The sequence below is a fragment of the Hydra viridissima genome, unplaced genomic scaffold (genome assembly GCF_058129835.1).
Source record: "Hydra viridissima isolate aposymbiotic clone 2 unplaced genomic scaffold, HvirCarnegie_v1 scaffold_5, whole genome shotgun sequence".
NCBI lineage: Eukaryota > Metazoa > Cnidaria > Hydrozoa > Anthoathecata > Hydridae > Hydra > Hydra viridissima.
Window position 1 is genome coordinate 14,204,773 of NW_028324304.1, and position 19,358 is coordinate 14,224,130.

The following is a 19,358-nucleotide window of genomic DNA, read 5'->3' on the forward strand; positions in this document are numbered from 1 at the left end:
AAGTATTATATTATAATAAACAAATTCTGAAAATTTTATTATGTAATAAAGTTTCGTTAATGAGAAAATGTGTTACAAAGTTTGAAAAAATACATACTGCCAATAAGGCAAAAATAAGAAAAAAAAAATATAATAAGAACATAATAATTATCAAAATCCACCAGGGGATAGAACTATCACTTGTTTCTTAGTTTTCTTAATTGTGCTCTTAGTTTTATTCTCTGAATTTTACTTTTATCCGTTGACTTTGTCTTCATTCGTCAATTTCTGGTTTTGTCAATTTTACTTGACGAAGCTTATGTAACAAGTCCATTCAAGAGAAAGTACTTTAAAACTTCTATTACACCATTAGCACCATCATTATAATGCAGCACTTCTGAGTATGTTCCCATTTCAATTGTAGACTTAATAACAAATGTATGATTTGGTACGCGAGATCATATAATTGAATTTAATGCTAAAAACATTCATCTTTTTAAATCAAGTTTTGAATTATGACTTTTAAAACGGAAAACTGACAAGAGTCTGCATATAACACATTAAAATCATGGTTTGTGATTGTATTTTACTGTTTTGAATTCATAAAAACTCAAATGTTGGATGGTTGCTAAGGCTTTGTTAGGGAATTTATTTTTAACTGTCATCTACTAAAATGCTATCAAATCAACTTTTACATCATTTTTAAGATTAATTGTTTTTGTTTTTGTGTTGAAGGTATGATTATAAAATCAAAATACCAAAAAATCAAAAAATTGATTTTTTTCAAAAAACTTATTTTCAGTTGTGTGCCACCTTAATATATAAAAAAAAAAAAAAAAAAAAAAAAAATTTATTAGTAAATTCTAAAAAAATCCGCCCTGAAGATTGAAACGAATATATTAAAAATAATCAGGAAAACATATTCTTGCCTCATAAGGGTGATGGAAATTGTTCCGTACGATCCGATTGATTTACTTTAAGAATTTAGATTCGATTTTATAACGGATTGCACAATGTTAAGAGAAAATAGCAACCACAATCGTACAATAACAAATTATATCCGCAAAATTTAAAACTTTTGAATAAATAGAAATAGAAGAGATTTTACATTCCATTTTAAAGGTATTGTTTTGTATCGACCTTTAGATAGTAAAAAATGGGACTATTTTGTAGAAATCATATTTAAGCGCCTTAAACTGATACAAAATCCAACTTTTATGCCAGCCTTAAAACTAACTTATGGCAATTCTATCTTTTGATAATTTCGCAGTAAATGCGACTAAGCTTGTGTAAGCATGTCATTTATCATACTTATTTCTGTCTTTAATAACATTTTCCTTTTTATTTCAATTTGTAAAAAGTTAAATTACTTCCTTTTTTAAAATTATATTTGTAACTCTTTCATTATTTCAAATTGACGCATTCAAATACTTAGAATAGAAGAATAACATTTCCAAATAATTGATGGCAAGAAACGTCAAATATGTTATAGAATCAAAAACCTATCTAAAACTTTTGCACAATCAGACGGAAATGTTCGAGCCCATGCAACGATTAGTAGCTGCAAACGTTTTAAGATTATTCTAGGCGTTACAAAGGCCGTCGGATCGAAGCCATTTTATGTAAGACATAAAAAGGTTACAGATCAATTCATTTAAGATAATTGCGGAATCCGTAATAAATTTGGTAGTAGTGTTCTATTTCTTCCAGAGTTTTACCTCTTGTTTCAGGTACAAAATAGAAAACAAATAGAAAGCTGATAAAACAAAACCCGGAATACAGCCAGAGAGTTCCATATTCTTTAATTAAACTCACGGTACCATAGAACGATATTGTCACAATAAAAACAAAGATCCAATTGATACACACTACAATGCTACTGGCAAAACCGCGTGCTCGCGGCGGAAAAATTTCAGACATGAGCAACCACGGTAGCGGCCCCCAACCAATAGAATAATTGATTATGTAAACAACAAAGCACAACAAAGCCACCCACGAAACATCTTGCGCAAAAGTATTAGTTCCAATAGTTGCTTCTTTTTTAACAATAAAATAAATTCCGAGGATGAAAGTGCAGAAAAACATAGATACACTTCCAATCATGAGGAGCTTTCGTCTTCCAAACTTGTCGACAAAAAAATACGTCAAACAGGTCATAAATACCTGAACTAGAGCCATCAACAAAGTCATTGATTGACTTTTAATACTCGCTTTTTGGAACATTTGCTCAGCAAAAAACAACATGGCGTTTATGCCGCACAATTGTTGAAACATCATTAATAATGAACCAATTATTAATGGCCTAAACAAACCAGGTGTCTTAAAATCGTTTATAGCAGCTAAAGGTTGTTGTTCTAAATAAAACAGAGACCAGTAAGTCAACGTCAAGCTAATATTTATTTATAAGACAAGAAAATATAAGATATTCGTAATTATTTGATGAAAAAATGACGTTCAACGAAAATAACTTAATTTACCTAAGTTAATTTCAATTTCACAACATTCTCCTTCAACATCGTGAAATCTACCGCGAAGCCACTGTAACGCTTTAAATGCTTTTATGCGCTGTTTGTGGGCAAGCAACCATCTTGGAGATTCCGGCATAAAAAACATTAAAAACACCATAACTAAAGCCAAAGCAGCGCCTACTTTTGCAGTTACTTTATAACTAGTATAGAAACCAATCGAAAAAGCTAAAAATATTCCAAATGTAATTTCAATCTGGTTTATAACACCCAACCTTCCACGGAATTGAAATGATGAGACCTCTGCGATGTATATCTAAACCCAAACAAAAACTTGGGAGTCAAATCTTTAACACAAGTTCGTTATTAAGGAATTACTGACAGAAACCTTCCATTTTGTAATGAGATTAACTTTTAAATCTATTATATTTTACTTACAGGTACTGCCAGTGAACTCATACCTGCGCCAGCCCCCGTCATAAGTCTACCAATAAACAAATAAGAAATACCCGAAGAATAGCTTATAAAAAACCATCCCGGAGCAAAAAACAAAGCCGTCATCATGATTGTGGTTTTTCTGCCACACTTCTCTATGCAAAACCCACCCAAGATTGATCCGATAATTGCGCCGACACCAAGAAGTGACTAAAAGAGCATCTTAGATCTAACTTAGATCTGAAATATTTTAACCTTGATAAACATTATTATGTACAGCCTAATCTTCGACTTCGAACTTTATAAAAGTTAAGATTAGACAAAATATGCTTTTAGATATTTGAAAATACAAAAAAATCAATACAGAAAAAGATTTTCTTACGGCAAACATAATAAAGTGTTGATTCGTTAAGTTAAAAATGGCATCCTTTATTTTAAGTTCGATAGGAGAGGAATAACCGATGCTGAAACCAAAACAAAGAGATGCAAGTGAAGCAACAACAACAGCTACAAATGATGTGCTGAAGCGCTCTTTACCTTCTCCTATGTCACGGTCGACACTTATCAATGGAGGAAGTTCTTCGATTTGGACATCTGACATCATGTAATAGTAGTTAAGATGCGCTTCTAAATGCATACCACATAAATATAGAAGTAATTAAACTTATAAATGATCAATCTGAAAATATTTCACTTACATGAAGCCTCGCCTTCTTGCGGAAACTCAAATGAAAGCCGATCATATTTAAAAACAAGTCGTTTACAAATACGGACTCATTGTATTTAACAAGCGATAGTAACGTAAACGAGATTTTTTTTTATTGTTCGTATTGAAATTAATTTGCTTTTGTAATGAACTAAAATAAGTTTATTTTAGATTGGAATTTCTGTGAGGTATTTTTTTTTTTCATTACGTTTCGGATTTTAAAATGCAAAAACAATTTGCTACGCTGTGTAATTTAAAAAATGGTTTTCCAAGAAATTTTTTTGGAAAAATAGAATGTGAACTTACCTTGACGTCTTAACGTTGGCAAGACAAATGTGGCAAATTACAATACTTTACAAAAATAAAAGTAACACTTAAAACAAGATAGACATCACTTACAAATTGGTCAAAATAATAGAAACCAATTGTTGCCAATGCAAATACGAATTAAAATTATTACTTTAGAAAATATGATTCAAAAGTTATGCGCGCGAATAATGTTTGATTATGTTATTAGAACGAATCTTTCTTATTGAAAAGAACCTGTACAAAATGCGCAGTTGCTTAAAATAATAGAAACCACCAACCAAAATCGGATGGGTCAGCGGATGAAGAGAAAAAAAAAAGATCTCTTATTAAAATCGAATTCAAAAATCTCTCCATATTACATTAAAAATATCTCCGTAATACTTTAAATGTCTTAAACTTAAAAATGAATAAGCGAAGATAAAACTAGAAAAATTTACGAATTTCCCAATTTAATATAAAAATACTTAACTTAAGAAACGAAACCTTGCATTCTAAAAACAACTTCGCAGCATTGTTATTTGTATTGCGTCACAAAACAAATATCGACAAAAAATAAACAAATGAAATGATCATAACTCGTGCGTTACTTCATTTTTGTGTTCATTTCATAAAAGTCAATTTTTTTAAAAAAAAACAAGCTAAAATATAAAAATTTAAATTAGAAATTTGATCAATTAAAATTGATAAAATACGTTGATTAAAACTGATGAAATACATTTATGGAAACGTATTTAAATAAAGAAATGTTGTGAGAGTTTAAATGCAGCAGCGCTCAAAAAATCTTTTTAACTTTCTAAAGTGAGTCAGCAGGTAGGCAAAATGAAAACCTTTTAGTTGTCTGATGTCTACAGCCTATTTTGTACAACTTGAAAATGTTAATGTACAGTTATGGACAAAATAATAGTAGTGTGATTAAAATTAACGAATTAATATTATTATCTTTAAACAGTTACTGAAAACGAAATTGTAATACTGGATTGTTAATTAAATAGGTGTGAGATAATAAACTAATTAGTAGAAAATTTTAAATTTTTGCTTTTATTTATAATAATTACATAATTATAAAAAACAGGTTGGACGTAATAATAGTATTATTAATTTATTTAATGTTATATTGCAAATAATTTATTTTATTAACAAAAAAATCATATAAATTTAATTAAATATTAGTAAAAAATTAATATTTAATCGCATGCCCCCGGTTTTCTATCACAGCTTTGCATCTATTCGGCATTTGAGTTAATCAAATTTTGACAACGTTCTAAAGGAAAGTTGTTCCAAGCATTCTGGACAACTTGCCATAACTCCTGCTGATTTTTTGGTTTTTGACTATAAACTACCTCTTTTACATCCGTCCAAAGGTTTTCGATCATGTTGAGATCCGGTGACTGTGCAGGCCTATCCATAACTGCAACCCCATTCTCGATTAACCAACTTTTTACCCTGCGACTGGTATGCTTTGGATCGTTGTCCTGCATATAAACCCATCTTAGCAGCATATCTTCTTCTGCATAGGGTAACATGATATTTTGTAATATTTGAAGGTATATGCCTTGGTCCATAATACCATCAATCTCATAGATTGGCCCTAAGCCATAATAAGAAAAACAACCCCAAATATTTATTTTTGCTCCGTGTTTTACAATTTTTATGGTGTATTGCGGTTTGTATGCAGAGTTAGGTGGCCTCCTTACATACATCCTGCGTCCACTTGACCCAAATAAAACAATTTTGCTTTCACCAGGTCACAAAATATTACGCCATTTTGAAACAGGCCAATCTGCATGCGTTTTTTCAAAATGTAATCTTGCTAACACATGCCTTTTTTTCAAAAAGGGAACTTTTCTTGGGCTTCTGGCGACTAACTTATTTTGTACTAACCGCCTACGTACTGTTCTTGAAAAAACGCTTAAATTTAAGTTTTCTTTAATATGGGCGAAAGTTACAAAAGGATTGGCAACAGCAGCATGTTTTATCAATCTGTCTTCATGTTCAGTCGTTTTTTGTTTTCGGCCCCTTGTTTCGCCTACACTTTTCCATTTTAGAGCATTTCTAATCATCATAGGAGAACAACTCAATGTCTCTTGAATAAATTTGTATGTTTTCCCTTCTTGTTTTAATTTAATAATTAGTTGCCTCTTTTCTGTACTACAATGCTTTGCACGAACCATAATTTCTATTTATAAAATAAATTTATACGATTTTTTTTATATATTTCATTAAGTTAACACTAAAATTAATCTTACCTTTAATTAGTCTTACTAAAACCAAATAAACAAAAAGCTAATGTAAATAAATTGATAGGAAACAACAGATATGTTATTTTAACCTACAAATCTAGATATATAAAATGTTCGTATATAAAATTCGGGACTTCCCTAAAGTAATTTGAACAGCGTTACCAACATTTTTTACTCCCATTTCATTATTCAGTGTTTGTATTACTGTTATGCCTAAATTTATTAATTTATATTTAAATTTACATAAAATTATTATCACAAATCATTGTTTTACTTGCCGCTACTATTATTTTGTCCACAACTGTACATTAAATAAAATATTAATCTACTTAATGTAATATAATGTATTGTAAAATATTAATTTACATGAAAATGTTAATGTACAACTTAAAAAATTTAGTACAAAAGCAGTTCATGAGATATCTAAACAAATAGATTGGTTTTATTTTAATAAGTGTTTATTAAAATTTTTCTTTATATAAAACTTTTTCCCAAAAAACCTTAGTGTCTTAGATATCCTAAAATGGCCACTTCTCAAGAAAAAGCACAATATATATGTACCATAGTTTATTGAAAGAAAATCGAATGTTTAGATTCAACGAAATTATAGATTAAGTATGAAAGAAATCCACCATCCCGTCCTTCTTGTATGGCACATGAAATTTGTGGAGACAGGGAAAGTATTGGATAAAGTGAGGAGCAGTATTGAATAAAGTGAGGACCAAGAATATTTGAGGAAAACATCAATCGTGTGAAACTTTACTCGTTCTCCTAGGAAGTCCGTCAGCACTTACTGTCAGAGAGATGCAACTACAGAGTTCGATAGTGCACAAGGTTCTCCATAAAAGTTTACGGTTGTACACTTTAAGTGCAGCTGTTATAGGCTCCAAATGATAGGCCTAAACGAAGAAAGGTTGCTAAAGAAATACTGGAACGCATTTCTGAGGGATGAAGCATTCTTCCAGTGAGTCTGTTTTAGTGACGAGGCAACATTTAATGTTTCAGGGAAATTAAACAGACACAACATAAGAATCTGGAGTCAGAACACACCCATTAGACTATATCGGGGATCAGAACACCCACATGAGACTATCCCGGTGAAGCTCTGGGGTCATGTGTGAATGTGTGGTGTAGAATCCTGTTTGATCAAAAAATTGGTCCTTCTTTCTTTAACGAGGCAACGATTACTGCAGATCTTTACCTTGACTTTCTGCCCGAATATGTAGCACCACAAATTATTGACCTACAACAACCATTTTTTTCCAGCAAGTTGTTGCATCACCATATTGGGGACACCATGTTCGTTAGTTCTTCAACTAAACATTTCCAGACCAATGGATTGGAAGGGATGGACCAATTCTATGGCCACCACATTCTCCAATTATCACTCCCTCAAACTTTTTTTTTATAGGATTGTGTGAAAGATATCGTGTATCAAAGACAAGGTACGAGATACTGATTGCCACCATTGATTGACCTATGCTACAGCGAAGATGGCAAGAAATTGAGTACCGACTTGATGTCCGTCGTGCAACTAATAGTACCCACATAGAGTTCTATTAAATAATGTTAAAAAGTTTCAATAAACATATATATATATATATATATATATATATATATATATATATATATATATATATATATATATATATATATATATATATATATATATATATATATATATATATATATATATATATATATATATATATATATATATATATATATATATATATATATATATATATATAATTTCAGTGAAATCAAAGTTACATGATAATTTGTTTACATCTTTGTTGTCAAGAAACCAAATTTTTTAAAAAAAGCATATTGTTACATGAATTTGTCATAATTCTAATAATACTATGAAGGTCACATGTTTAAAAAAATAAAATTTTAGAAAAATCAAAAGTTTGCTGAAATATATCAGATGACAAACATTGACAAGCTCTAATATGTATTTGAGCTATAGGATGTTTAAATAAAATTTCCATCAATTTCTTGTCCCCATAAGTTTCTCAATATAAGTTACAGTCAATGTCTGGTCGCCTTTCCTCATGCAATTGACACAAACTGATTTTCTACATTGGTTACGAGTTTTGGAAAAAACAGGCAACTTTTTAGTTTTTAGAAAGCCATGCAACATCTTTTAATGCTGTAAATAAGAAAGCCATGCAACATCTTTTAATGCTGTAAATAAGAAACACTAGTTCATCAATCGAGGATTTCAAAACTACTTGCTATGAATCATAATCATAACGAATCATAATCATAATGAATCATAATCATAACGAATCATAATCACAATGAATCATAATCATAATGAATCATAATCATAATGAATCATAATCATAATGAACCATAATCATGATTCAAAAGGATTTTTTACCTCACATTTAAATGACACCATCAAAATATATAGTAAAAGTATTAAAACTATGTAGCACAAAAACAAACCAAATAAAGTTTCTATCTCAGCATTCGGGATTTTAACTCTGTTCTGATACAAGAAGTTTTGTTAAGATGGTGGCAAGGTAGACCAAGGCCGAACTGGTTTATGCTTGAGATTAGTTCGGCCATGGCATTGAAAACATCAGAAACTTATTGCTGCATTCTGCAGTATATAATATGTTTGGGGCTCGCACCACTAAATATAAAAAACGCATTATAGAATAGTTTTAAGAAAAATAGCGTCCCGTTTGACAACTTGGGGAAATTCGACCTCTATATACATTCGGGAAACCACTGCCAACTGTAAAAAAGAAAAAACTGGCTCTTAGAAAATTTATTTAGGGAACCGGTGCAGCAGGTACAGCAGGTAAACCAACATAATTTTAAAAATGTTCATCGCTGATTTTAAATATCGGCACACTAATTGCAATTCTCTAATTCTTGACGTTCGGTTTTTTTTTAAAAAAAAACAAACTAAATCGTAAAATTTGATTGTTTATTTTATATTTAATGAAATGATCAATTCAGTACAACTCCCCCTCCGGGTGTTTTCACAACCAGATTGGTATCGATTTAATATTTTTGTTAATAAATACCAATGAAAAGGCGTTAAGTTAATCATTTTCAGTAACTTTTAATTGGTTGTTTGTTTTTCTTTATGCCACAATCGAGCAGGCAGGTAACGCAGTTATGCTCGAGTTAATCTGTTTACTAAATCATACCTAAAGGTAAGATATACTCTGCAAAAATATCAAACCATTTTAATCCTAAGTGTCATCAAATTCTTAACCAGATGCTTAACCAAAAATATTAATAAGTAAATAAAAGTTGATGATTAAGCAATTCAATCACATTGTTTTCATTTTCATTCATACGGTAAAATATTCAACGTTTTTAAACCTTCATTATGGTAGACAAAAACTCATCAAAATGCAGATTTGATGACGTCATGATATAAATCGGTGTTAATCAAATAAACTTTTGTTGTTTTCTTTCAATTTGAAGAAGAGGATTGTTAAAAATTAACTAGGTATAGGAGTCTCAGGAAATTCATAGAAAGCATCAATTAGTGTATCTAAGCCAGTTGCTAAAACGTAAAAAGTTAGAAAATTTTATCATTTTTCATTTTAGAATGTATGTTTTTACTGATGTATATTTTTACACAATGATAAATCTTCAGATCCCTTGCTTTATTCTAGTTTTAAAAGAACATTAATTCCAAATTTTTGTATTATATGGTAAATTTCTTGAAAAAGACACACTTCTTGACTTGATGTTTGGGAAAGACATTTCCCAACTCTTTCGGTTAATATCAAACTTTATTTTGGTTTGCCTCGTAGAGCTTTTTCTTTCCGTCCAACTCAATTCTGTTTTTGGAGGAATAGTTAAGAACATACAGTAAATTGCTAATCTTCTCAAACTATATGTTTGAATGAGACAGTTTTAAATACCTTTTCAAAAGAGATTTCCGAAACTTCATCATTTCGTCGAGTGATACCAGCGATTTTAAGTCTTTTATTCAGAAATTTCATGGTTGACCCATGGTGCTTTGTTGATAAAATATCTCATTTACTTTGTGGTGATATTCTTGATGATTCACCAATTCAAAACTTGTTCGTTAAAATATTCAAGTTTGGTATCAAATTTGTAATATTTTAACGAAAAAAAATTTGACAGCAAATAAGCAAACTGCAGAACATATATAAATCCGAAGTTTCGTTTTATAATAGCCAAGATCATTATTTTTAGATGGGCATTGATTTTTTAGATTTCTGTAATTATAAAAAATTAATGTTCCTTTTTTAAAAAGTTAATCTGAAACTGTTATATGAATTGTTTTTATCAATATTGATTCTTAAGATATAAGTACATTATGAATCATCGGATTTTACAACAAAATAGACTTTGGTCAAATAAATCCTTTGTAATATCTCCTACAAGAAAAAGGTATTTATACATGCAACGCAGGCATTAATAAAGGCTTTTAGAAAATTAAACATACATAACCAGCGATAGTTTTGCTTCTGTTTTTATTTTTTTTATCGAATCGTGATGGCTGATAATAAAAAAAAACACATCTTTTTTTCGTATGATCAAAAAGACGAAAATGATTTGATTGCAGCAGAAGAGCTAAAAAATGAACTAAACGATAGAAGAATGCGAATTTATTACCCACGGGAAATAGAAGATGTTAATACGATGATTGCCGAAGGAGTTGAAAATGCTGCAGTGGTTCTTGTTTTTGCATCGCCAGCATTGCAATCTTCAAAGAATGGTTCAAAAATTTTAAATTATGCCGACCAAATAAAGGTTCCTCTTTTAAATATCAAACACCTTCCTGATTTTCAACCAAAAAATTGGCTCGGTGCAATTTTAGCGGCCGCTCGAAGTAGCTCTCTAGATATTGAAGAAGTAATAAACACGTTTGCTTTAATGAAGATCAATACTAGTGAACTCACCCTGGAAGATAATGAAAAAAACAAACCCTCTCAAGCAGAAATTCCATTGTTCAACGGTGGCACAAAATTAGGAAATATGACAGCATTTTATTTTTTGGGAGAAGATGAGCATCCCGTAGATTTTGAGGTAAATAAAATCTGATTCTTTTTAATTTCAAAAATTTTTTCAATTTCAATTAAAAAAATTTCAAAAAGTTTCAAAGGTTTTAAAAGTTTTACAAGTTTTTAAAATTTACCGAGAAAAAAAAACGAGAGAAAACTAGAACGAATTTATGTTAAAAACGCGTCCTACAGTGACTCAAAACAACAAAAAAAAAATGGCAATAAACTCCTAAGAACGTTTTTGTAAATATAGTGCCCTTTTTTTTAATAGCAATAAATTACAATAATTATTTATTATAAAAGTAAAAACAATTTTTTCATAAAACTTATTATTTGGATTTTGAAGTTAAAAGAAGTTAAAAATTTTAATATTATTTTCAAAGAAATCTGAAAAATGAGAGATTTTTATTTAGTAAAAATGAAGACTTTTTAATCTAAATAAGTCTACATTTTCTTTTAAGACAATCTTTTAACTTTATATATTTCAAATATATTGAAAAAAAAAATTGCAATCTGATTTTTTTGTTCATATAAGAAGAATTTTCTAAAACAATATGGAATATATGCATACTTTTTTGTTTTAAATATCAGCTAAAAAAATGTTCCACCGAGTTCCAAGGAGGTATATATTTTTTCAGTTAATTAACACTTTTACTTTTAAAATATAAAGGGATTGCTGCGGTCACCTGCGCTATAGGGAGTTGTCAAAGAAATACAAATGTCAGTGAATCCATAAAAACCTTGTCTTCCGCCATTTTTTAACAGTAGTTTATTATACCAAAACAAATTAAAATGGCGGAAAACAAGGTTTTTAAGGAGTCATTGACATTTGTATTTCTTGAATTTGAGTTTTTTTATTTGTATAACTTGTTTTAGTATATCAAATATTTTCGAGTAATCGCATGCTTCTTAAACGTTTGTTAAAATGTTTATTGTTAATTTTGAATAATGATTTATTATTCGATAAGTACTACATATTTGAAATAGCTTTACTTAAGAACTTCAGTATTTCCTGTAATATGCAAGCAACATTACTTACTTAAACATTATAGGAAGCTTAATGTGATAATTATCAAAGAAATAATAACATAAAATGTTAAACAGCGTAAACTGAAAATTATATAAAGTAATCAAAAATGTTTCTAATATATATTAATGATTTTATTAACTCGGCGATTTTTAAAAACAATAACAATAACAAGATTTTATCCCGAATATACGTGAATGTTGATTGGATAAATTTGGATTATGGAAGGATTTACTTAACGAAATCATATAAAACTGAAGAAATTAGCAAAAAGAACGTAAATAAAGTACAGGCTACTTTAGCTTTATTTTATTTCAAAAGGGAAGAAAAAACTTAAAACAATGTGGTAGAAATTATGATTCATTTATAGAAAAAGAATATCAATGGCTTCAAGAAAATCTAATGAACGATAAAAGAAGCCATTTTGATTCTGGAAAACCCCATAAACAATTGGTAGTCCTTGGAGAGCGAAGCAAAAGAGAAAAAAAATAAAAGAACTTTTGGTGTTAAACTGCGCTATTTTTAGTTTCTGCAAGAAGTACATTTTTTAAAAAAAATCAAATTTTTTTTAGAAAATTCAAAAAAGTTAAAGATACTTTGAGTAAAACCTTTCCTTTAAATATATGAGTGTAAGGCAAGCTCTTGATTTAAAAGTGAATACTGACCTCAGCGATAAACAATATTAAATGATCAAAAACTTAGCCCTTGGGCACATATTTATCCCCTCCTTGCACGAAATTTTAGTGAAAAAATTTCAATACTATCCTAAAAATATTTTTTTTCTCTCTGATTTCAGTTGTTACCATTAATATTGTTAAAGCTATGTTTATGCAGGATGGTATAACAATACTAATAGTAGCAGCTGAAATAAATGATGGTAATTCTGCCAGAAGCATTTAAAAATCATGAAATTTTGATGAAAATATCAAGTAGAGTAATGTACCAAGATGTTGTGTATTGGCTTGAAAATTCTAAAACTTTAAAATGATTTTTTACGAGTGCAGCCAAACTTTACGCGCGCGTTAACGCTTATGCATGCATTGTACGCGTCAAAAGTGCACGTATAAAATAATTTTATTAACAAGTTTGAATTCTTTGACCCAAAAAACTATTATTTTAACCTGTTAAATGTTTATTTACAATTTTTATCGAACTTTATTGAGTTTTTGCCGTTTTTTGATCATCCTGAGTCACTGTGCGTCGTTAGAAAATAAAACAAACTTTATTAAAAACAAACTTTGTTAAAAAATAAAACAAACTTTATCAAAGTATTAAGTGAAGGAACAGTTTTTTTGAACCCAAATCAGTTTGATGAAAATGAAATAATGTAGATATTCTACTTTTCTGATTATTTAATTTTACTTGTTAGTTCTGTTAAAAGTTCTAGAAAATATTTTGGTCAATCTAAACAACAAATTAAGTTTAATTAAGGATTATATGCGATTTTTTACAAAAAAAAAAAACAACAAAAAAAACAAAAATGAAAATATATTAATTGTTGCTTTTCGTAAGAATATTCTATAAGAAATCTTTTTTTTAAAAGCTTTCACTCGTTTTACATTTTCTTCTTGTTTTTCATTTTAGCATCTCTCATTTTTAAATTTTATTAATACGCTTAATCGTTTTTTGGTGGGATTTAACCAACTTTTACATGGGTTAGTAAGCTTTATACTGTACTAAAGCAATCGGGCCCATTAAGTTCTTCTCCTAAATTGCTTGTTCCCAAACTGATCTTACTTTTGAGGTTATACATCAATGAAATGTTTAGAAAATTTTACTGGAAAACTTTTCTTGGCAAAAATAACAAAAATTTGAAATGATAAGAATTAAAGAAATTGTAGCCAGTAAGTTTTTTAAGTATTTAAAATATTTTTTTTGAAAAGTGCAAGAAAAATTTATGATTGCCTACATTTCAGTTTTTCGGAATGAACAACGGAAAAGTGTTTGGTCAAGGAGATGACGATGTTGGTGCATTCACTATCGCTGGCAATTACGAAATTGAAAATGGCAATGGAATCATCAATATGGATAAGAAATACATTGATAAACACACTGTGAACTATAACGGGACAATCGAATTTACAGGAACAACATATGAGCTGAAAGGAATGTGGAGTATTGGTGATGATTATACAGGAGGTTTCACCATGACATTAACTCCAGATAAATTAAACGATAAAAAAAAAGGTGCCATGGAAAATCAAAAGGGTCTAGGATCAAAAGTCATGCTCTCCTTTTCGCCTGATCAAACGAACTTGGCTGAATTGGTAAGCAAGAAGTTAAGTGATAGTGGTATTCAAACCATTTATGAGATTCACGATATTGATATTATGATAAAATTAGCCGCTAAAGAAGCGGGAGTAGTAGTTCCATTCATGAGTTCAAGCTACGAGGCGTCAAATACTCTAAAACGATTTCTATCTTACGCCGATCAAGTTGGATTTCCTATTATTCCTGTCAAGGCTCAGCCATATCCGTATAGTCAAAGTGGTTGGCTGGGTGTTATTTGTGCAGGTGCTCTGTGGACGCAGTTAACTAATGCTGAAGAGGTTGATACTAAAATAAATAACTTAATTGACCAAATGCAACCATATTTAGTTGGTAATAATGATGATCGCGGCCTCGATGATTTAACTGATGCGTCTGGGAAAGCAATTGGATATTACGTTCAACATGAACAAAAGTATGAAATGAGTTTCGATATGCTTGCTTTTATAAATGGACGAATTGCTGGTCAGGGAGATGATTGCATTGGTAGCTTTGTAATTAATGGTGAGTACCGAGATGATAGCTCACTTACCGAAGAAGGCAGCCCTTTTACATTTAAAAAACATTACATTGGGATGCACGATGTTTATTACTCTGGAGTAATGAAAAAAAATGAATCAGAGTTTTGCCTCGATGGAAACTGGAAAATTGATGACTGGGGCGATGCTTTTCACATTGAAGTCTCTCGCACAAAAACAGGTGTACCTAAAGGTTTACATATAATGCTGAGCTATCAATGGAACAATCAAGAACTTGTCAAACGTGTGGCTGATATTCTAAAAGAAAGGAATATCCCTATCTGGTTTGATATAGCAGGAGATATGAAAGGAAATATAAACGCATCCATGGCTAATGGAGTTGAAAAGGCTGCAATAGTTCTAAGCTTTAACACTGCCGCATATAGTAAAAGCGTCAACTGTCAAAAGGAGCTCACTTACGCCACTCAGTTAAACAAGGTTATAGTTCCGGTTCTTCTTGAAGACCAAAATAGTTTTGAAAACACTTGGCTCGGAAACATTATTTCTTCTTTAAACAAGATTGATATGAAACAAAACGACCAAGTCGAAGCAAAGATAGCTGATTTAGTAAACGCGATTGATTCAGTACTAAAAGAAAAAGGCGATGAAACAATCCAAGATTCTGGAGTCAAAACAATTTTTGAGGGAGGACTCGTAAATGGGTACTATTACCAGTATGACGAACCCCATGAAATGTCATTTGAATTTTTCAGGCTCAGCGAAGGTAATGTTTCCGGACAAGGAAGTGACGATATTGGTCATTTTACGATGGCGGGAAAGTATGACAGCGAAGGAAACATCTCTTTCAAAAAACAATATATTGGTCAACACTTAGTAGAATATTCCGGCCACGTAACTGAAAGTGATGAAGGCTTTGAAATTAATGGAAATTGGAAAATCGAAGAATGGACAGATAAGTTTATATTAAAAGGTAGTTTTTAAGATTTACACAAATCGATATTTTTGAAAATAATTTCAAAATTTCTTTTTTTCAAGCACTGTATTTTTCCTTGCGATTTGTAATAAACGATTTTCACAAAAAAATAGTGTCATGACGTGTCGATTCATGACGTTTTTTTTTGTTATTTTGTTATTTTTTGTTACCTTAACTTACCTCCTCTTACATAAAAAAAATCAGTTTAAAAACAGTTTTTTTTGTCCTTTGAAAATTTTTGTTTTTCAAATTCACTTTGTTAACTTAAAAATCAAACTTCGCAGTGATTTTATTCGAAATCAATTATACGGGCCGTATTTCAAATAGATCGTCAAATAGAATTTCAAACAGAAATATGAGCTAAGCGGTTGTAATGCAGCTGAAGTAATAAATAAACAAATGTCATTCTCCAGACACTAAAAATATAATTTTACAATTATTTTCATTTATCTAATAATATTTTAGTTGGTTTTGACAAAATCCTGCGCACCAAACATAACATAAAATTTGCGCTCTGCTGGTCACGGAAGAAAATAGCAATAGGAATCATTCTATGGAGTTGTGCATTGTTGTGCGCATGTTCAGTGGAAATTTTTTTGTCTGACAAGTTTACTATAGTTTACGCTGTTATCAGTTCAGTTACGGTTTTTTACCCCGTTATGTTGTATTTGTATTTCAATATTGGTGTTAAAACAGAGGAACAAGAATATTTTAAATAATCAACACCGAGAGGTAAATTTAATAAATTATTTCTATCAAACATCGTTTTATAATTTTTAAGGTACTTGTTTCTTTACCTGCCTTGACACAAACCACAATCCGTATCTCCAACTTTTTCTAACTCCGTATCTCTAACTTTATTTCATCCATCAATTCATTTAATCAATTTAATTCTTCGATCATCGTTAATCTTTTTTAACCATACCTCTGTCTTAATCCATCAATCTTTACTCAATATTGCATCGAATTTGCATCAAAGTATACTGTTCATTTTCAAGAGAGAACAATTAATTGAAAATCAAAGATGAGCCCTTTGTAGCAATATCTGACCTTTATTTTCTTTGTTCTGAAAAATATCTTTTTCTTTAATCGCGTTCAGTATTACACTAATTATTCCAAACCTATTTTGTAGTTTTTGCATAATTTAAATGTAATAACCAAAACGCAATAATTTCAATCTAAAATTCCTAATATAAAGTGAAGAAAATTAAGCAATAATATTTCTTTATATTCGATATAATTATCATTATCTTATCTATTATTATTATTAAATAATTATTTAGTTATTGATGCAAAAGTGTAGCTGATGATAAATTTAAAAAAAAGTTATCTTCAACTAAATTAATTTTAATGAGTCGCCACCTGCCAGAAATTCATCCATAAGAAATCACATATGGAGAGTGATTTATTTAAATTGAGTATCAAAAAACGTTACAAAAATTAAAAATGCTAAGCAGTCTCTGTTAACCAACTCAAAAAAACTCGTTACTTTTAATAGTAAGAGTATCTTTAACAAAATAGGAGTGAGGCCTAGTTAGAGACCATGTTATCACTGACCTGTTTGTTAAAGACCAAGATGATATTAAAATGATCTTTAACAAACAGGTCAACTAGTTTCGTCAACTAATTTCATCCAGCGTCATCATTTTTATTACACTTTTAGCTTTAGTGTGATTTTTTTATCACAAGATCTCACGATTGACGACACGGAAAAGATTTACTTATAAGAATAATATCAAACACCAGATGAAAAATCCTGAGTTTTATAAAGTAGTCACAGTTTCTTAATGAGCAACGTAGTTCTTTAAAAACCCTTGAACTTCATTGAATGAGAAGTTCTCCTCGTGAGAAAACGGTTCTCCTCATAAAATTTCGGTTCCCCTTATTCAGAATAAGAGTCTACATTATAAATTCATGTTAATTATTTTTTCTTTTAAATTTTCATAATTAATAACAATCGAAGAGATAAATACATCAAACTAAATTTCAATAAGACAATTGGCCGACTGACCCATATAATAATGATAATGACAATAATAATAATAATAATAATAATAATAATAATAATAATAATAATAATAATAATAATAATAATAATAATAATAATAATAATAATAATAATAATAATAATAATAATAATAATAATAATAATAATAATAATAATAATAATAATAATAATAATAATAATAATAATAATAATAATAATAATAATAATAATAATAATAATAATAATAATAATAATAATAATAATAATAATAATAATAATAATAATAATAATAATATAAATAAAAATAATAATAATAATAATAATAATAATATTAATAATAATAATAATAATAATAATAATAATAATAATAATAATAATAATAATATTAATAATAATAATAATAATAACAATAATAATAGTAATAATAATAATAATAATAATAATAATAATAATAATAATAATAATAATAATAATAATAATAATAACAATAATAATAATAACAATAATAATAATAATAATAATAATAATAATAATAATAATAATAATAATAATAATAATAATAATAATAATAATAATCATAATAACAACTTCTACTTACTTACTTTTTATACAAACCATGTAGGAATTGAGTTAGCGAATATTTCAAGTATAACTTTGTCAAGTGTTAAGACAGTGACGCAGTTTAGTGCTGCACTAGCTGCACGTTATTCAATTTCAGAAATGCTGTACACAATGATTTTGAAATGCGGTTGTGCGTCTTGATGATGTAAGGTAACCAGTTAAAGAAAAATAAATTCTCACAACATACGCTTGGTTGGCTGGAGCAGCAAGCAGATCTTCAGCTGCAGGAAAAAACTCTGCATATGATGCCCTTCTATTCTTCCAGAAAGCAAATGAATCTTTGACATAAATGTCTTTTATATTGCTAACATATTTGTTAATTTCTCCTTGCACATTGATGAGTGTTGTGTTAGAAGTAGTTGAGCTGCTTGCAGTCAGTGTCATGTACTGGAATTCTGTTACCTTGTTAAAAAAATGTGGAAATCGTTTCATCTGAGGTGAAACCATTTTCTTAGCAAGCCCGTCAACACTGCTGCTGCTGCTAGTCTCAGCAATAGGACTGGTTGCAGAACCATTACTATCATCACGGTTTTTCCTGCTCACTGCTGTCATGCTTTAATAAAATAAGTTATTGCTTCTTTCAAAGCTTACATATCAGGTGTAAGGAAAATAACTACAAAAGCCACAACTAATTCGTCATGCTTGACCAATGATAATATGGTGAGTTGCACAATGCTTAAAAACGAGTATAACTAATAATAGACATAAACTTCATAAGTAATAAAAGTGTTTATACAAAGTATAGAAGTCATCAAGGTTTCCACTTATCTCCACTCAATAAATAACTAATTGATTATTACCTGCCACTAATGGATCTAAAAATGATGATGCTATCATCTGGAAGTGGATTAAACCCG

At 29.4% G+C, this 19,358-nt stretch overlaps 3 protein-coding genes across 8 annotated transcripts in view; 1 reads left to right on the top strand and 2 right to left on the bottom strand.

The window, feature by feature from the left end:
- Positions 1 to 1,144: 1,144 nt before the first annotated feature.
- LOC145188948 (facilitated trehalose transporter Tret1-like) lies at positions 1,145 to 4,125 on the bottom strand. Of its 4 annotated transcripts, none has more exons than XR_016452352.1 (5): positions 3,892 to 4,034; positions 3,262 to 3,506; positions 2,906 to 3,089; positions 2,457 to 2,760; positions 1,145 to 2,333 (listed from the first exon to the last, which is right to left on the bottom strand). XR_016452352.1 is itself a non-coding variant. In XM_080065468.2 (5 exons), exons 2-5 carry the CDS (start codon positions 3,481 to 3,483, stop codon positions 1,630 to 1,632), a joined length of 1,437 nt encoding a protein of 478 aa, XP_079921594.2. In that variant the 5' UTR covers positions 3,484 to 3,506; positions 3,985 to 4,125; the 3' UTR covers positions 1,145 to 1,629. The 4 variants fall into 4 exon arrangements, 3 of the variants coding, with proteins under 3 accessions (XP_079921594.2, XP_079921591.2, XP_089942977.1); XM_080065468.2 differs by having other exon boundaries at positions 2,883 to 3,089; positions 3,985 to 4,125; XM_080065465.2 differs by having other exon boundaries at positions 2,883 to 3,089.
- A 2,563-nt stretch (positions 4,126 to 6,688) lies between these two features.
- On the bottom strand, positions 6,689 to 10,254 carry LOC149888840 (uncharacterized). Its single transcript, XM_090086852.1, has 2 exons — positions 10,037 to 10,254; positions 6,689 to 7,690 (listed from the first exon to the last, which is right to left on the bottom strand). The coding sequence occupies exons 1-2, from the start codon at positions 10,115 to 10,117 to the stop codon at positions 7,451 to 7,453; spliced, it is 321 nt and encodes a 106-aa protein (XP_089942978.1). The 5' UTR covers positions 10,118 to 10,254; the 3' UTR covers positions 6,689 to 7,450.
- Positions 10,255 to 10,455: 201 nt separating this feature from the next.
- Positions 10,456 to 19,358, top strand: part of LOC145188617 (uncharacterized) — a 29,567-nt gene continuing 20,664 nt past the window's right edge. Inside the window, exons 1-3 of one of the 3 annotated variants that reach the window (XR_016452351.1) lie at positions 10,456 to 11,171; positions 14,090 to 15,890; positions 16,359 to 16,625. Coding sequence is in view for 2 of the 3 variants with exons in the window: in XM_090086846.1 (XP_089942972.1) it covers positions 10,638 to 11,171; positions 14,090 to 15,890; positions 16,359 to 16,612 (2,589 nt within the window). In the remaining variant the exon portion in view is untranslated. Of the gene's footprint in view, positions 11,172 to 14,089; positions 16,033 to 16,358; positions 16,654 to 19,358 lie in introns of those variants that run through there. The other 2 variants (XM_090086846.1, XM_090086847.1) reach the window with 2 other exon arrangements.